General features: G+C 27.7%; 1 protein-coding gene and 1 long non-coding RNA gene across 6 annotated transcripts; both read left to right on the forward strand.

Moving 5' to 3' along the window:
- The first annotated feature begins 4 nt into the window (after positions 1–4).
- On the forward strand, positions 5–11,133 carry LOC126899609 (uncharacterized). Of its 5 annotated transcripts, none has more exons than XR_007702642.1 (5): positions 5–559; positions 6,166–6,267; positions 9,727–9,909; positions 9,973–10,804; positions 10,865–11,133. It is a non-coding gene; the product is annotated as an uncharacterized LOC126899609 (long non-coding RNA). The 5 variants fall into 5 exon arrangements; XR_007702641.1 differs by lacking the exon at positions 6,166–6,267 and having other exon boundaries at positions 9,973–10,248; positions 10,669–10,804; XR_007702640.1 differs by lacking the exon at positions 6,166–6,267 and having other exon boundaries at positions 9,973–10,244; positions 10,669–10,804.
- Positions 11,134–11,631: 498 nt separating this feature from the next.
- On the forward strand, positions 11,632–13,207 carry LOC126895305 (jerky protein homolog-like). The gene is made up of 2 exons (XM_050667046.1): positions 11,632–12,289; positions 12,447–13,207. Exons 1-2 carry the CDS (start codon positions 11,632–11,634, stop codon positions 13,205–13,207), a joined length of 1,419 nt encoding a protein of 472 aa, XP_050523003.1.
- Positions 13,208–13,499: the final 292 nt, after the last annotated feature.

The raw sequence follows: 13,499 nt of genomic DNA on the forward strand, positions 1-13,499 counted from the left end.
TTAGTAGGAACAAATATTACGGATAATTTCATACGCTTATTTGCGGTACAAATAATTATAACTAGCCAAAAACCAAAAGAATTGTAATTAGCGCAATACAGAAAAAAAAAACTTTTAGAGTTTCTTCAATAAAGTAAAATGTACATGCCGCCGACCACTCGTCCATTCACAATAACATGAAAAATCAACTATTGTTCAATGATGATAGTGCTGCCTATGTGCGAACAGCGATCAGGCTGGCGACGATGTCCACTATGCCTCGTGTAATTAGTGAAACGTGTTGCGGTGTCAATTAGCCGTCACAGTAAAGCGTGTATGCCAGATACATTATTATGCCTCGTGTTCTGATCCGACGTTCAAGTTGTGCTTTGAAGATGTTATGGTGTAGTAACCAAGTTTGTTATCAGGCCACTAATTTCTTTCCGAATACCACCAATCTTATGTCATGTTGCTGCTTGATTTCATAGATTTTCCTATTCCAAGACGTCACTTTTCGAGTACGGCTGTATTATTCATTTCATTTTTCATTGTGTTAGTGCCAAATAATTTGAGGTTTTGGGTGAGTTTCGTTAAATTTTTGATTGAAAATGGAAAAAATTTCCCGATAAAAAGAAGATTGACATTAAATTCCAATTGGGGGCATTTGTATCATACGATTTTTATGAGGAATTTTACTGTTGTAAATATACTGCATTACTAGTAGATATGATGATAATATTTATGTAAAAGTTGTTTAAGCAAATTAAAATATCGTATACCTAGTAAATCGTAAAAAAAATTAAGAAATTAAAGTGAAAAGACAAAACTACTTCAAGAATAATCCAAATATCTATGAAACGAATATTCTCTTGAAAGATTGCACTTACAATTTTAAAGTAAAACACTTATACGTGTAATTTATGTAATAAATTTAAGTGAATCATATTTTTATTTCGAAATAGTTTCGAGTTGCTTTACAGTTAAACATGACGAAAAATATGTATAATTATGGATCATTTTTGTTTATTAAAGATTTGCTACAATAATTAATAAAAAATAGTTTATGTAATGTATTAGATATATTGTTTCGATGGTTTAAAAACAGATACGCTGAAAAAATGTAATTATTTTTATAAAATAAGAGAGTGTATTTAAAAATGAAAATTAGATAGTTATATATAGTTAGATACATATATACAAAAAATGATTAATATAAGTGTAGAGAAGTCAAATTTTTTGGGGACTGCCATTTAACTTTTCCGCTTACAAAAAACAATTTTTATAAAACATAACATATAATTTTGTAAATTTCTGGAAAAGCTAAGCCACTAAACCAATAATCTACACCCATGAGAATTAGGCGAATTTTCATCTAGATCATTTGAATAAATACTTATTTCAACAAAAAATTATTCCAATGATTTTTTAACAATTAATGAAATGAAACTTTATTTGAATAATTTGCACACATTATTGTTCAAATAAAAAATTATTTTCTAACATAATTAACTACATAAAAATGTATTTGAATAGTTTTGAAATATCATTATTTGAATAATGTTTTATTTAGATAATAATTTAAATGAAGTTTTATTTGAAAATGCTCTATTATCATTTAGACTAGAAGATATAAGCTGTATAGAAAAATATGAATTACAGAAGAGGATGGGTTAAAAATAAATTTAGTAAGATCATATTTATTCACATATAATTAAAAACTGAAAATTGAAAAGTGTAAATTTTAAAAGAATCTTATAATTTATTGAATTTTCAAAAAGTTATATAGATAATGATCTTTAAATAAATAATTACAGCGGTTTATATCTATTTAAGTACTTCCTCAGATCATTTTTCATTTATCATCCAGCTACAACTCTCAACACTATTTCTAAGCTAGTTTAAGGTCGAACAAAATCAAATTCTGTTAATGGTTTGCAGGGATCGAAAATCATATTAGAGTTATAACCTATGAATTAGCCTATTCAGTATGTCACTTGCATTAAAGATGGAATGTCTAAGTTGTCCATAGTCCAATGAGGTTTACTTAATTTTAAGCGTAATGCCATTTTTTTTCAAGCATTTGGGATAACATAGAATTTTTTAATATCTCGTTTATAGTTATTATTTTAATCAGAATATTCATTCTTATGATGTTAGGTGACGCAATAACTGGTAGACATTCCAGAAGAGTTGAATTTATTAAAATGCTGCTGATCAACCCGTGGTACTGTTAAGTTGAAAGTCAACTTTCTTAGTATATGAACTATAAATCCACACAGTGAAAAATTTTTAGCTGTTTAGATTACATTTATTTTAAGTACACTCTGTTTAGAATCCACAACCCACCCTTACTACTGAACTTTTGTTATTAGGATCACTCTTGATTTTATTCTCTTCTTTTATATTTCTAGGTGTTTTTTAAAAGATTATCTATCTAATGTCACCCTCAAGTATTTTGTCGTAAAATTTTATTTCATCAGCACTCCATTAAACTACACCTGTAGCTCTGTTGTTCAAATGAAATGCACAAACCTCTGCTTTATTTGTGTTTAGGTTTAGCCACCTCTTATAGAAATAGTTATTTATTATCATTAAGTTATCATGTCGCGCTCTCTCAATATCCCTATTTCCTTACCCCGATATGCTAATGCTAAATTGTTTGCATATTAGAACATAAATCTCACCATACTTTGAATACCACTAAATTCAGTGTCGGAAGACGTTTTAGAAATCGCATTATGTTGTGACGTTTGCTGGGTATCAGTTACTTGATGGTAATATTGGTTACATACTTTTTGTTTTCAAGTCGTCACAATATTACTATTTCATACAGAAAAGATTACGAAAAAGCTACCCCCATCCTCTCCTACGTCGTTTAAACCAAATGTTTAAAGATAAATAATTATAATTAGATAAATATGCAAGTTTATTTGACAATCAAATCTGATTTTAACCATAATTTTTTTGCAACCCTCTCTTCGTAATTGGTTAAATAATAATAATTAATACTTGGAGTAAATAAATAACTAGGATGGATCAAAGAATTTTTTATTCAGTTAAGTAGAAATCTTGTTTGACCTACTTTATTAATTATTTTTTTTTTGTAAGAGAAAATTAAAAAAAGTTATTATTAATTTAGTTAACTAAAACTGAAGGGTTCTAGTATTGTGATTTATTATCATAAATTACTACCTTCTTAGACAGTAATTTATAAATAATAATTAATTACCATGGTTACTTTTCCCTACATTTGTTAATAGTACACAGATTTCAATATTCATTTTTGTAAAGTGTTATAAAGCAATGAATAAGTGATATTTTATAAGGATAATGAAATCGAAGAACTCATTGTACATGAGCTTACGTAAATTTATACAATTTTTTAAGAAAAAGAATGATACACCAGGTAAAGTATATTTGAAATTTATCTACAAGGGGAGGTCATGATGATGGGATTACCGATTTAACTAATGTGTAGGTCATACGGTTGGTAACGCGTATGCCTCACGCTCTCTATATACATATATGTATATATATAAGATCGGGTTCGATTCCCGGAGACATTTAAGCATTTTTTTTTAAATTTAAAACTTTTTTTTACTAATAAAAAATGTCCGTAGGGCCAAATGAGTAAAGATAAACTATATTATACATATAATTATAACAATCAGATTACATTTAAAAATCAAAATCAGATTATTTATTACATAGATTTAGCACATAATATGTAGTAGGGCTATTTGTATATAATTTTTGACTAATGTTGAGCAAAAAAAAATATTATGGTGTTGAATATTTACACTAGGCACTACGAGATATACTCTCCCATAAATATTGCGACACTGTGTGGACGTGGCATAGTTGAGACAAGTATAGATTATATCTGACAGTGATTAAAATCACTATCATAAGAAACTTTTCGATGCACATCTATAGATAGTGTTTAATTTTAAGAAATTGGTGGATTATTCCAAAAGCAAAATCAACTTGTATTTCATTTATTATTCCTAATAAACAGCCATAAATATAATAGCTATTTGTAACATAATTGATGACTAATGTTGAATAAAAAAATATTATGGTGCTGAGTATTTATACTAGGCACTACGAGATATACTCTCCCTAGAAGATCCGGCCTATTAACTAAACCGTTAAAAATGAAATGAGTATTTACATATAAACGTCTATTTTTTAACGAGCTCAAGTTACAATAACGCTTAATATCTGCAATTAGATAGCCACTCATATTAATTTTATGTGCTATATATTGTAAACATTTCCTTCGGATTTTTTTTTAATTTATCCAATTAAACCAAGCTTGGTTTTTATTTTACACTATTCATATTCCAAATCCAAAAGTACTAAGGTTGAGTTAAGCACTACGAGCATGGGCGCCCGCAGGAAATTTATCAGGGGGGGGGCCAAAAAAATTAATTACAAAAAAGTAACATTAAATAAACTGTTTATTAACTGAAAATTGCAATATATATATTAGGGTGGTCCTTATTTTTCAACTTCATAAATTCAGAGTCATGGGCTCAAAATTTCGTTAGGTTCACTGAAAAAATGAAACTGGTAAAATTTGAGTACAATAGGTCAACCCCTTCACGTGCCTCAAAGGGGTTGAAATTCTTCAAAAATGGGGTGGATTTTCTTTTTTTGAGTGTACGCTCTTTATTTTTGAAGTTTCGCCAAAAACACAGAGAACAATTTTATAGAACTCAATGTGAACAAAAAATAAGGTAATAAATTATTTTTTTGTAAAATTAATATTTTTTCGTAAAAATAAAAAAAAAATTTTCACTTAATTTTTAAAAAAAATGACATAGTTTTCAGTTATATTTTTCCAGTGTCTTAAATATTAATTGTGCGCAGAAATTGTACAGAAGTAATATTAATCACCGTGATATTTTCTATAAAAAAGTTAGTTTGAGTTTTTTTCGAATTATGAATCCTTTCCAAATAAAAATTTAAAACAACTACGAAAACATGTTTTTTTTTTAATTTTTTTTGCATGAATGTTTTTTTGTTCATAAATTAACTAATATTTTTAGTTATATTAAATAATAAAAAAGCAAGAAACACAATAAAATAATAATTGTAATAGATGAGTGTTTAATATTTTGGAGAAAAGCGCGTATTTCTACACAGTATTCTTCAGACTGTGTTATTAAATTTAAAAAATTGCCTTTTTTGGATTTATTAGTTAAAAGAACAGAGGGGAAACTAAATTTTGAAATTTATCGGAAAAACACACACACGTTCAGATACATTCCGAACACATCGAACCACACGTGGCTACACAAATTGTCAGCTTTTAATAGTATGGTTTACAGATTAATTATTATTCCGATGAATAAAATAGATTTTGATAAAGAATTGGTGGTTATAAAAGAAATAGCTAAATTTAATGGGTATAACGAAAATAAAAGTGGAAAAAATAAAAGGAGGGTGGCTAGTACACTCACCAGCGAGGGGGAACAAAAAGTAATTAGATCACCAATTTTATATTATCCGGGCATCTCAAATGGATTAACTAAAATATTTAAGAATTTTGGTATTACTTTGGTAACATCTAAGAGTAATAATTTAAGAGATTTATTAGGTAACCCTAAAGATAAGGTAGATGAAGGGGGGAAATCAGGCATTTATAAAATACAATGTGAAAGTTGTAATAAATGTTACGTAGGACAAACAAAAAGAAATATAGGGGTCAGGTTTAAAGAGCACTTAAGAAATATTAAAAATCAAGAAATTGAGAAATCTCCNTTATTTATTATTTATTTATTTATAGAATTATTTATTTCCCATGTGGTAGGAGATTCATATAAATACTTGAATTTTAATTTAAATCGCTCGAATAATTTCTATGAATTGTTGCTGAGCAACGAAAAAGGAAGATCTTTTTCTAGAAAATCTGATAAATCTTCATATTTTAAAATTAATTTTTTATTTGAATCTTCATTTTGTTGTGGCTCATCATTCGTGCTCTGTTCATAACCTTTTAATATTTTTTTGCCATTCGCTGTTTAGTATTAATGTCAAGTCGATCATCAAATAAAGAAAACACAGCACACTCATCATTTAAATACCATAAATGGTTTATAAATTTTTTTATAGCTACTTCTCCTAGTTTATTATTACTGTAATTTAATAACTTTTTTAATAATATTAAATCATTTATAGGAGCTGTTATAATATTCGCAGCTGAAAACCACATTTTAATATAACATTCAACTACAAAACAACATATATCTTCTAGTGCGTTTACTTCTTTTGAAGGCCCAGGTAATTGACTCATTTCTTCAACGTTTTCCTCCATATCAATATCTTCTTCCTCCGACCTAGAGCTGCTGTAATATTGAGCTTCGGCTAAATAATAAAATACTTCGGTATATAAAAACTGCTTACTTATAATGTACTGAAATTATTGTGTAATATTTAATAATTACATATACAATTTGCGATTTCTAACTTCTCTTTTTTCTTTCGATCATTTTCTTCTTCTTGTCGAGTAATTTTACGTTTTTCAATACCTGTTAACTTCGTATCAATACCAAGCATGCACCCTGGGCGGCCTTTTTTAAGTTGTGACAATAAAAACTGTTTGTCTTCTTCAATACTCATCATATTCAGAGCTTCGATATGAGAAATGTCAAAGAGGTTGTCTAATTCTTCAGAAAAAATATTATAATGTAGTTCTTGTGTTTCTGTTTTTCTAGATTTATTTTTGTCCAACTTTCTCCATTTCTCATACAATTTTTTTAATTTAATAACTCAGTCTGAAGAATACTGTGTAGAAATACGCGCTTTTCTCAAAATATTAATTATTACAGTTTTTTGACATTTTTTTACAACGAGCTCTCAAATTTAAAAACAATTCAATAGTTAATGTTATTTCAGTTGTTTTAAAAATAGTATATGTGCTTTATTATTTTCATCAATTAGAGTGAGCAATTACTTGTTAAACTAAATAGAAAAATTATGTTTACTAACATAATACAGCGAGTTATCGTGTAAAACAGTGTATTAGAATAAGTGATTTAACAATAGTATCATAATCGGCTTTATAAAATAAAAAGCGTTTATTTGACAATTAGTTTTAAAGGGGCTTACTAAGTTTAACACAGTACGGTAATCAAGGCCGGATTTACCCAAAAAGTGCCCCTAGGCTAATAAGGAACAAACGCTCACTTTTTAAAACACACATAGAATGAGAGCTAAGCTGATCACCCCCTCCCAATTTACTTAAAAATTTTTATTTCCTAAAGTATAATGTATAGTTACTTTAAAAGTATTTAAAAGTCAATGTAAAAAAATTATGTATTGAAATTTTGTAGTTTAAATTATGATGATAAAAAAATCAATCTTGCATAAATTATAACTAATGAATAATAATAAAAAATTATAATTATATTTTTATTCTGTTAATAAACTGTTAATTTAGTAAATACAATTGTCAACTTATTAATGTAAACAGCAAAAATTTGCACCATTATAAAAAATAAGAATTATTAATTAATAATACGTTTCCTTGATTTAGTTGCTCGACACAATTTATACGAACGCCATCGCCGATTATTATTTTAGATAATGTATACCGTCATGGCGTAGCATGATTAAGATATATATAAAAGTGTCAGACTTTCCGGAACACTTACAAAAGTTTAGTTGAAAAAGTTCTACTTTCTATATGCATTTTTTAGATTTAAACCCCCCTCGTATATAGGGAAATGGTCCGATTTAAAAAAACAGTATGTCGAATGAAAGATGTATATAAATACTACTTCTCATGAAAAAATTGTATTGATCCATACATTTTTCAAAAAGTTATAGCATAATAAAGTTGGAAATGGAAAATACAAAATCGAAAATTTTCACACAAAAATAGCATTCGGTAGTCATTTTCACCGTGAAGATAAGATAAAGTCCGAATTTTTTTTTTTCATGATAAAGTATATTACATTAACTTTAATTTAATATATATATAAAAGTGTCAGACTTTCTGGAACAATTTCAAAATTTAAGTTAAAAAAATTAATTTTTTGTGAAAAAGTTGTCATTTTAAATCATCCCTGTGGGCAGGTAAAGGGTCGAATTTACAAAAAAAATATATCAAATGATAGTTAAAAACATCAAGCATCTATAAAAAAAAAAATTTTATTGATATATTCAATTTTGAAAAAGTTACGGCAGTTTTTAGTAAAAAAAATTGTAAAAATTTCGAAAATTGGCGATTTTTAAATTTGTATATGAATTTTTAGGTCTCTGTCAACAAAATACTTCCCATAATAAATTTGACTTCCTACTAGATTTAGTTTTCACAAATGTGATCAATACAAGTTAGAAGATTTGTATCTAAGGATGATTACCGTCAGGGCTAGATTTAGGGCTAGGCTATAGCCTAGGGGCGCCACAATTTGAAGGAGCGCTGCGGCCGGCAAAACTTTTGATTTTTTTTTTATATATAATTCCTTTCTACGAATTTAATTTTCCATATATTAGAATGTTATGAACTAACTGTTTAATTGATAAATTAGATTTTTTTTTCAATTTTTGAGGGTAATATCTTCAACTAGATACGAATTGTAGTCATTTGACGTATCGTTGAAAAAAGTAGGTCAAGTTAGAGCAGAGAAAATAAATGATAGTCACAAAAAAATAACTTCTCAGCTAAAGCTTTCGCTAAAAATTTTGTAATTATTTTGGAGATTTCTCCCATTTGCGGGGAACGAGGGAAATTTTTTCAATTTTTGAGGGTAATGTCTTTGACTAGATAGGATTTGTGATCTTTTGACGTATCGTTGAAAGAAATCCGTTCGGTGAGAGCCGAGAAAAAGTGGTAACAGACACAAAAAAAAAAAAAACACATCATAGTAAAACCAATATCTTCTCAGCTTTGCATCGAAGCTAATAAAAGAAGAATTTATTCAATCAAAGATTGACTATAACATACTAAAATAAGTTTTTTTAATCAAAGCTAACCTCAAAATTACATAAATGAAAGTTAATTATTGTTAGATATTCTTCACTTTGATCCTGTGGTTCAGTATTTTTAGATTCAATGTGTTTTTTATATTTAAGAAATACAAAATAGATATTATAGCAATTAATTGGTTCAACTAATAAAATTAATAGAAAATCAAAACTTACTCAAAATTAAATTAAACTTTTTCTTTTAAGTTGAATACATTCTCAAACATGTATATGCTTTCTTTTTAACAATTATTTCATTAACGGAGATTAAATAGGATTATCTAACTATTTATTTTTATTTAGCTCCCTTCTAATCCTATGATGTTTATAAAATAATTGACTAGTATTATATATAAATTTTTCAGTCTTTAATTTTCTTATAATTTTACAAAAATATAATGGATATATAAAAAGAAATTTATCATTTGATTATTCAATTCATTGGAAAAATAAAAATTGTAAAATTACAATTGATCTTGTACCTGTTTATTAAACATTCAAGAAAAAATCAATTGTATTATAAACATCCTAATAAAAATAACTTACAAAATAGATAAACTTTGTAAAAACTCCACCAAATATAATACTAAATTGAGTTAGCATTATTAAAAAATGCTTTATATTTTATTTATTTTAATTATGCGATGTTCATTAAGTAAATAACAGGTCTGATGTTACTAACAAAGAGATCAATAGAAACCTATTTCCTTATATACTAGACACCAGGTATACATAATATTTCTATTGAATTTTCTGTTTTTTAATTTTCAGATAATTATAATCAAAGGATAAGGCACAAAAACAAAACATTTTCTTTTTATGTTATCCATAGCAGTTTAGAAGATGAACACAGCTTAAAAGAGGGTCTTGAATAGTTATTTGGTACAATGTTGCAAAAGAGTCTAAATAGTATTCCTTGTATCAGTGGTCCATTGACACAAATAGTTAACAATGGTAAATATATTAATTTGTATGTGTAAAATATGATAGTTTAAAGAATAATTGTTATTATTACAGATGACGATGAAAATTTACAGTTTGACGACATGTCATTAAATGAAATCATTGATTCCTTTAAATCAGATTTAGAATTAAATAGAAAAATATCTTATCAATAGTAGCCTTAAGTATTTTTAATTTATTTTATTTTACATGCATATAACAATGCAATGTTATATGTATATCTTTTCATACAATTAATAAAACAAATTTTACAAATCAAGATATTGTTTGAATACAATAAAAAATATGCAACATGTGGATTTTCAGATACTGCTTGTGAAGAATTTGTGGGTATAATTATATCTAAAAATGAATTTAAATATTAAGTTGTAATTACTTCTTAAAATTAAAATAATTTAAGTGATCCAGTTATATTTTAATATTTTAATCCATAACAAAACCTTGGTAAAGACTTGGTCATAATAATTGTTGGGTACACAGTTATATTGTGTCTTTGTTGTGCCTCATCAATATGTGACTTTGACCACTGTAAAACAACTTGTCCAGTTGGTACTAATCCAGTACTAACAACTTGGTAACAAATTGTTGTTAACAAGAACAACAGTTGAATAATTTTTTGAATTTGATGATCAGTTAAAAACTGATTTAAATATAATGAACAAATTTTATAAGAATTTCTGTTATATTAATATTATTTTTTTCATATTAAGATAATTTAAAAATGTTTTACAATTATAAATGTCAATTAAGGTGCAAAATTTTCTGAAAACTACAATTTTATATCTTATTATGAATAAAGATGTACAATTAGCATTCAGTGCTTTTGGAAGGGCGTAGAAAGGAATAAAAAAATGTAATTTTTCACAAACTTATTGTCATTTAATAGGTATTATCTATAACATAAGTTTGGTAACAAAATATTATACTTTTTCTTATTGTTTTTTAGATATTTTAACTTCTAAAATTCCAGAGGTAACAAAAAAAGAGATGTTCACTTAACACAGTCGTTTGTTTTCTGATGCAGTTGTTTGTGAGGGTGGTTAAAATTAAAGGCTCAATAAAAAAAAAAAAATATTTATTATTTATTTTTAAAATTATTTTTTGGAAATAATTATTTGTTTATTTATTTATTACATTTGTTTAGGCTCTTTAATATTGTATAATTATTTTCTGAACTTGTCATATATGTGTTTTATTATTCAAATCCATGTTTTAGATTAATAATTAACTAATTAAAAAAATGAGATTATTTGTTATTCTATGTTTTATATTATATATTTTATTTTTTCTCAAATAACTATTTATGATATTTAATGTTATGCTGAAAAATAAAAAATATTATTAATTAATTCTCATTTGTAAATGTTGATAGATACTTAAATATCTATCAATAAGTTCATAAATACATACTAAATTTATATTAATAAAATAATTTTGCTGCCAGTTCTGCACAAGTAGTAACGTTGTATTATAAGGATTCAGCAGATAGACATAAATTACAGTGGACTCCCGGTAATCCGGCCCCTGGTTAATCCGGCGCCCCTTGTAATCCGACATGTCTATTATTATTGGGTATTTTTTTTACAATCTTCGCTAATGTAGATAATGCATGATTGAACAGGTTACAATTGTGCCATCACTATTGTGCTCAAAGTATAGATTCTTTGTGTACTGTTTATTCATTGTGTATTACGTATACGTACCTAGTAAATTATGTCGTCACAAGCCCAGAAGCGAAAGCACAAAACACTGACAATTAAAGAAAAATGTGATATTTTAGACCGTTTAAATCGTAATGAATCTTTTAGTAGTTTAGCAAGTGAATATGGCGTAGGCCGATCTACAATTTATGATATTAAAAAAAATCATGAGAAGATTAAAAACTTCGTATCAACTACTGACTGTGGGCCAGGCAAGAGACAGACACTCAAGAAAGCTGAACATCCAGAAGTGGAAGAAGCTTTGTACATGTGGTTTCTTCAGGAAAGAAATAGGCATGCTCCAATTTCGGGACCCATGTTGGCCATGAAAGCTAAGTTTTTTTATAAGGAAATTATAAAAAAAGATGATTTTGTGGCTAGCAAGGGATGGTTAGAACGTTTTAAAAGTCGTCATGGCATACGTTTAATGACTATAACAGGAGAGAAACTTTCTAATGATGCTACCTGCATAGAGCCATTTAAATTAAGATATTTGCAAAAGGTGAAAGATTTAAATCTTAACCCATCACAAGTGTACAATGCAGACGAATCAGGACTTTTTTGGCGTGTGATACCAAACAAAACTTTCGTTTCCTTTAACGAAAAATCCGTACCTGGGCGAAAAGTAAGTAAAGAGCGTGTAACCATACTACCATGTGCAAATGCTGCGGGTACACACGCGCTAAAAATGGTGGTCGTTGGAAAATCGAATAAAACCACGTGCATTCAAAAACATTGATTTGCCTGTACATTATTATGGTCAAAAAAGTGCGTGGATGACAAAAGACCTTTTCAAGAAGTAGTTTGATGAATGCTTTGTACCAGAAGTTAAAAAATGGTTGAAAAATCATAATTTTCCTCAAAAAGCGTTATTGCTTATTGATAACGCTCCCGGTCATCCGTCTGAAGAAGAACTGACAACTGAGGATAAATGCATCACTGCGATGTTTCTTCCACCAAACTGCACTGCACTGATTCAACCAATGGATCAGCATATCATTCAGTTTGTCAAGCAAGATTATAAAAAAAATCTACTTCTGAAAGCTGTATCAAAAGATCAGCCAATAGAAAAAACTTTAAAAGAATTCAATATGAAAGACTTGGTTTTTGCTCTTTGTCAATCGTGGAATGCATTACCTTCGTCAACTATTACATCGTCTTGGAAAAAGTTATGGCCGGATATAGTCACCAGCCCTAGCAACGATCCGCAAATCAGTGTAACTTCGGAAGTAATAGAGAAAGTTGCTGCTGAAACACAGATAAGATCGCAAGATTTGGAAATCTGGTACCATGGATTGGATAAGGAGGAAAATATTTTTTATGAAATGTCTGACGATGAGATTATAAAAGAGATATCTAGTAATACAACCATAAATCAGGAAGATGACGACGACGTAATTGCAACTACTCCGCAAGTGATAGCACAAGATGCAGCTAACGCCTTTGAACTGGGTTTGCAATGGGCTGAGGAGAATGGTGCATCCTACAACGAACTTTTACTTTTAAGAAGACTGAGGGACAGAGCATTGGTCTCGCGTTTCAATAATGTTAAGCAAAAAAAAATTGATAAATATTTTCATGCTTCATAAATTCATATCATGATTTTTATTCATAATTTTTGAATATTTTAGTATGTACATTTGTTTAAACACAATTACATTGTAATTGTATTCCTTAATGTAAAGTTATTGTTTTTTTTAAGTTCTCTAGCATTAATGACGTTAATTTTATAATAAAACATAAGCTTTCTATTGTGTTGTTTAATTTACTTAAGTCGACATACATAATGAAGCATGATTTATACTTCACACCAGGGCCTATCAAGACCAAAACTTATCTTTGGATTTGTGATTTTTCGGATTACAAGGTATCCTTTTGTTA

This window comes from Daktulosphaira vitifoliae, unplaced genomic scaffold, assembly GCF_025091365.1.
Source record: "Daktulosphaira vitifoliae isolate Bord-2020 unplaced genomic scaffold, ASM2509136v1 Scaffold_1, whole genome shotgun sequence".
Lineage (NCBI taxonomy): Eukaryota > Metazoa > Arthropoda > Insecta > Hemiptera > Phylloxeridae > Daktulosphaira > Daktulosphaira vitifoliae.

Excerpts from the sequence above, each read along its gene's own strand:
- LOC126895305 (XM_050667046.1), top strand. The coding sequence starts at position 11,632 with ATGTCGTCACAAGCCCAGAAGCGAAAGCACAAAACACTGACAATTAAA. Across the intron at positions 12,290-12,446 it reads ACCATGTGCAAATGCTGCGG|TTAAAAAATGGTTGAAAAAT; the intron begins GTACACACGCGC and ends TTGTACCAGAAG.